Genomic DNA, 5531 nt, shown 5'->3' with positions numbered 1-5531 from the left:
TGGCTGTATCTGCGGTTGTCACGCACTCAGGACTGGCTGCCTAGCTACAGGCCTCTGGCCGATGGAGAACAGGATGTACTGGGGGAGGAAGATAAGGCACAGTGCAGGGAAAGGTCTGCCCTAAACACCTCACCTGCTTCCAGCCGCTCTGGATGGAGCTCTTACCCATAAATATAGACTCTACAGTCATGTTAAAACAGAACAGCGCCGTGCTTGATAGTAGCTATCAGTAAAGGCACAAACAAATGAAGGTACAATCATGATGGTTTTACCGTATGTCATGGGTGGTCTGATTTAAGTCTACAGATATGGCCCAGGCTAATCAACAGTAAATACAGTGTGTTTAATTGGTTCAACACTTTCACTATAAATTACTTATCTAGGTGATCATCTCAGGTTCAAAAACACTAAACGTTGTAATATTGTTTTTGATATGCATTTGGAAGTTGCATTTGATGTTTAAATAATTCTCAAACACGAGCCATCAACTGTATACATCTGTATTTTGTAAAACAGCCAAAAATCTACATTTATATAAGGTAGAAAAATACAATATATCATTGAATCACAAAGTGCAGAATAAATGCATCTTGTACTAAATAATGACAGGAAAATAATACCTTTTCTAAAAAAATCACTGATATAATCTAGATTTGTTATTAATATATAGATCTCTTACAATGTTAAACATGTGCTATGACAATTATGACAAACAAAAATTGCTAATGTGTAATGTATATACATGTTAGTTAGCAAGCCCTGAGATTCTCTCTTGCTAGTGTTTATCATGATGATGATGACGATGTTTTAATTGGGGGGGGGGGGGGGGGGGGGGGGGTCATGCTTCATCTATGATATGTTCATCTGTACCCTGAGTAGCTTATATATCATCTAAAGGTGCAGGGATTGATTTAATAAGATTTAACAGCTTATATTACATCTTGTTAACAGCTCAGAAAATGTGGAGAAAATACAATGTTTTGGACACAACACACTTGCAATAGAGGTTTTCCTATCTTAAGCACACTTAGATATATTGTTATAACTCAACCTGCCAAATATCCAGTTCTGTCAGTTCTATTCCCTACAGATAGTTCAAGAGACACCCGGGTGCTGAGAAGGTTGTCTCTGCTAATGCACTGTTCATCAAACCTAGCATATTCTACTCTGGTATTGACTAAACACATTTTCCAAACCTCATAACACAAAATATCACTTATTGACTGCAAGATCCATTCATCCATAGTTTTTATATACCTGTTGAATATACAATTTAATACATTCTCATTTCTACACCACTACTTGTTAAAATATGTTAGTCCTTCTTGCAATTTTCCCAGCTTTATTAAAGGGAAGACTGCAGTATGGACTCTTCTAGCAGGAGTACAATAGTGACCAGGAACCTAAAGAGACTGAGTTGAAGGTAATGGACTGTTGGTGCCACTCTCACATGGGTGAGCACTGAGAATAAAGAAACGCTAGGTTGCAAAAACTGTTAACTGCTAATCAGACAAAATACATAAAGTGCTTTGTTCACAGACAGACAGATTAGCTATTTTCCATTCAGAGGCGGTGTCATCTGAATAGAACAGGAATAGAAGGAGAGGAAAAGACAGGCCCACTGATATTAGAACAAACATCAACGGCCTTTCAGAGCACAAAACAGTAGTTTAGAAACCCATTTATTTAGATTATTTTAGGTTGTCACATGGCTCTGAATTTTGCTTTATGTCTCTCCTATAACTACAAGTCATTTTTTCAGTGCTGCTATAAAGTTCCACAACCTGAATTTAATTAATTTCTTGTTAGTGTAGTCCTAGGTGGTGCAACATAAATTGTCAAATAAAATGTTCTGCCTGAGTATAGTCAATTTATAAATATATTAATATGTTAAGACATGCCTATGTTAACTTTGACCTCACGGTACATGTGTATGTGTTACTTCATTGTTCACTGTACATTATGTTGCCTTCATTTTGCATATAGCACAGTGTTTCTGTCTTTGTGTTGCTTGTGCATCAAACACGAGCTGCTGCTCACGCTCTTGTGCTTTGTGTTCGGTACAGCGGACACAGCTTATTGGACTTCCTGTGAGACGCACTGTGATTTTTCACGTAAAGTGACAGCGACTTGGAAATAGCTGGGCTTGAGAGTCAGCCCGTACAGGTAGTCCATGGGTGGTGGCTTCTCCACCGTAAAGTCACACTGGTGTGCCATGAAGGTCGTGAAGAGGAAAAGCAGCATTTTGGACAGTTCCTCCCCTATGCACCTCCGCTTTCCTGTAGAGAAGATCAGCACGCTGCTGGTTAGGTCTTTATTTAGTGCCCCGTCCTCATCCAGGAAGCGTAGCGGGTTGAAGATCTCTGGTTGATCCCACTTCTTGGGGTCGTGGTTCATGGACCACTGATTGATGAAGACCACGGTGCCTTTGGCGACCAGCTTGCCATTGATGGAGGTGTTGGTGGTTGTGCAGTGGGGGATTGTCAGAGGGATGAAGCTGGTGAATCTCATCACCTCGTAGATGAGGGCCATGACGTATGGAAGACGAGGCTGGTCCTGTATTGTGGGGAGACGACTCCTGCCCACCACTTTATCTACTTCATCCTGAAGTCTCTTCTGAACATCTGGATACCTGTTGTGTGCGATGAAACAGATTGTGTTCATAGGCATACTATGTTAATTATGTTAATAGGCATACTATGTTAATTATGTTAATATGCATAGTATCTTAATTATGTTAATAGTCAAAGTCAAATTTATTTATATAGCGCTTTTCACAACACGTTGTCACAAAGCAGCTTTACAATCGCATGGGTCCAGATCCCTAATGAGCAAGCCAAAGGCGACAGTGGCAAGGAAAATCTCCCTATGATAGGCATACTATGTTGCATTTTTACTGAAGCTCAAGTGTAGAACAGAGAAAAGTTTTTTTTTCTTTCCCTCAGCCAAAGTGTTTACCAGACTAACCAGCAATCACATTAATGACTTCTGACATTATTTATGCCCTTATGAAACCAAGTATAAAATAAACTATTTTGCATTACTTTTTGCACCTACATTTATTTAAATTACGCATACATCATTGATCTGATAAAGGGCTTGACAATAAGGGCGCGAGTTAAATATTTGGTAGAGATGCAGAAACTACATTGCATTGCTGTATCCCACCGCTGGAATTGTGCAGGTAATCTTATTTCTTCGTGATGCATATTCGCAGTGTTGCTCTGGTTCGTCCTTTTCATGTAGTTTATGTAGCGTGCGTTCTGTGGGCTCCTCTGCTGTTGGGTAGATTGTAGTGTCCCCTTGGCAACGTTTCTAGTGATTACGCAACACCTTCGTGCGCAGTGAAGCGCGCGCTCTAGGAAATGAGTGTTCTTAGAAGGCTAAACACGGGCATAACCAAAGCTATTTGCTCACTAGAGATATTTCGGTTTTTAGGACACTATAAATAAATATTTAAGTAAATAAATATGACTTTCCACTTTCGCAGACATTTATCATACGCTTGGACACTTTTACTTAGCGGCTGCTCGATTTAACATTTTAAAAGGTGGTTTATGGTAATACCACCCTTACAATGATGCATGTTCGATATTGTTCTATATAGAAACATGACAAAAAAATTACCTGACGAGCACTAGAAGTAGCCATTGTAGAGCTGTCGAAAGTGTATCTTGGCTTGCGCCGAAGATATCCACGATGGTAGGTGTTACATATTCCTTATCCAGAAAGACTCCGGGCGAGCCGCCCAGTCCCCTTTCTAGCGCAACGATGAAGGCGTCGGTCATGTCACGGATGAAGCTCGACTCGATAGTCTTCCGATGCTCAACAACCTTGACACGCATGAACTCGTAAAACTCGTCGTTTAGCTCTTTAAATTGTCCGTACAACGTTTTTATGGGGTTTGGGAAATACTGGAGCCACGGCATCACATCCACGATGCTCCCCGCCCCAACAGTCTTTGTAAATCTATCATTTCTTCCCACCATCTGCTGAAACTCGAGGTCGTCGTAAGAGTACCTGTTCCCAAAGCACAAGGCGCTCATGATGTTCGCGATAGACACCACCAGGTAATGGTTTGGCTGGAAGTGTTTTGTTTTCTGAGTTTCGCGCAAAAAGATGTTGATCAGCTCCTGTACCTCACTAACTATGTGGTTCTCAAACGTCTGCTTGGTATGGATGTTCCTAGTGGTTAAAGTTCGTAGTGTGGTTTGGGTCACCTTTCGGTGCATCTTCCAGTGTTCGCTGTAATTGCCGAACGCCATGCTCCTGCCCGCCGAGACGAACTTGAAGGATTGGAAATCTGGCCTCCCCGCAAAGTCAGCTCCCTTGGTGATGAGGGCTTGCCTGATCGCGTCGCCGTTCAGTACCACGACGGGTTTGCTCCCGAGTCTGATTTGAAACACTTCACCATATTTCCGAGCCATCTGAGAGAAATAAATGTGAGGCGCGTGGCCAAGCTGCGCGGCGTTCCCGATGATCGGCCACGAGAAAGGACCCGGTAAGGTGTGCGCGCTCCCGTGTTGCAGGAGACAGGACAAGAGGCGTATTCCCACCAGAACAACCACCGATATAAGTAAAACATTCCGCGTGGATAACTGGGTGGCGTCCGCTATCATTCTTGGTAGATCCATTGCATTACCTATGAAAAATGATCTAATCAATTATTGCATGTCATATTCAAAATGACTAATTCCGTTAAATTGAATGCCAAACCGAGATCACTCAGTCTGTTAAACTGTTGCACAGGATCTACAAAATAGCGTCTACCAAAACAATGTTGCATAAAAACTAACTGCCTAAGCATCAGTTTACCTGTGTATTTGCATTTGTTCCAGTCCAGTAGATGTTATGGTCACTTTGGACCAGACGCAGTGCACAAAAATGAGACGTCTCTTCACTGAAAACTTGACTTAGACGCGACGTCTAAGTTTTACTTGCAGTGCTTTGTGAATATACACATGCCAAAATGAAAGTTCGTTCCTTTGTAATGTCACGCAAATTATTTTAGCCCAAATATTTTAGTTTAGCAGAAAATGGTATTAAGTCGGTGCTACCGAATGGCGACCCCGCTGGGATATGCAGCCTCTGCACAAACGGAGCCGTTGCACGCGCTCAGCTCAAATAGTGCTGGCGCGAGCGCAGTAAAGTGATTTATCACGAGAAACATAAACTGGCGAATAACATCATAGCTCGTCAGCTAGTCTATTACATATAGGGTTTCGCCTCCTCCTTCTCTTTCTCTCTCCCTCTCTCTCAGCTCCACTCACACACACACACACACACACTCAGGGACACTCAAGAGGCGCGCGCGTGAGTAATGTTTGCCTCTCGTGCCTCCCGCGGTGAATGCGGCATCAGCAATTTAGCGCTTCAGTCACCACAGTAAGTTCAGCTCAGTAACGGGACTTTACTCCACAGATAACTCAAGGTACTGCTACTTTTAAGGTTGCTACTTTCACACTCGTAAAAATAAGATAGCAGGTCAAAACAAAAGTAAGTCCTTAGTGTTATGATGCGAAACAAGTTTT

The 5531-nt window shown here is 42.1% G+C and overlaps 1 protein-coding gene across 1 annotated transcript; it reads right to left on the bottom strand.

Annotated features, from left to right (window-relative positions):
• Positions 1 to 590: 590 nt before the first annotated feature.
• On the bottom strand, positions 591 to 5189 carry cyp1b1 (cytochrome P450, family 1, subfamily B, polypeptide 1). Its single transcript, XM_076974548.1, has 3 exons — positions 4816 to 5189; positions 3628 to 4642; positions 591 to 2632 (listed from the first exon to the last, which is right to left on the bottom strand). Exons 2-3 carry the CDS (start codon positions 4632 to 4634, stop codon positions 2077 to 2079), a joined length of 1563 nt encoding a protein of 520 aa, XP_076830663.1. The 5' UTR covers positions 4635 to 4642; positions 4816 to 5189; the 3' UTR covers positions 591 to 2076.
• Between the last annotated feature and the right edge of the window lie 342 nt (positions 5190 to 5531).

This window comes from Brachyhypopomus gauderio, chromosome 15, assembly GCF_052324685.1.
Source record: "Brachyhypopomus gauderio isolate BG-103 chromosome 15, BGAUD_0.2, whole genome shotgun sequence".
In the NCBI taxonomy this organism is placed as follows: Eukaryota; Metazoa; Chordata; class Actinopteri; order Gymnotiformes; family Hypopomidae; genus Brachyhypopomus; species Brachyhypopomus gauderio.
This window is presented reverse-complemented; position numbering and strand designations above follow the sequence as displayed.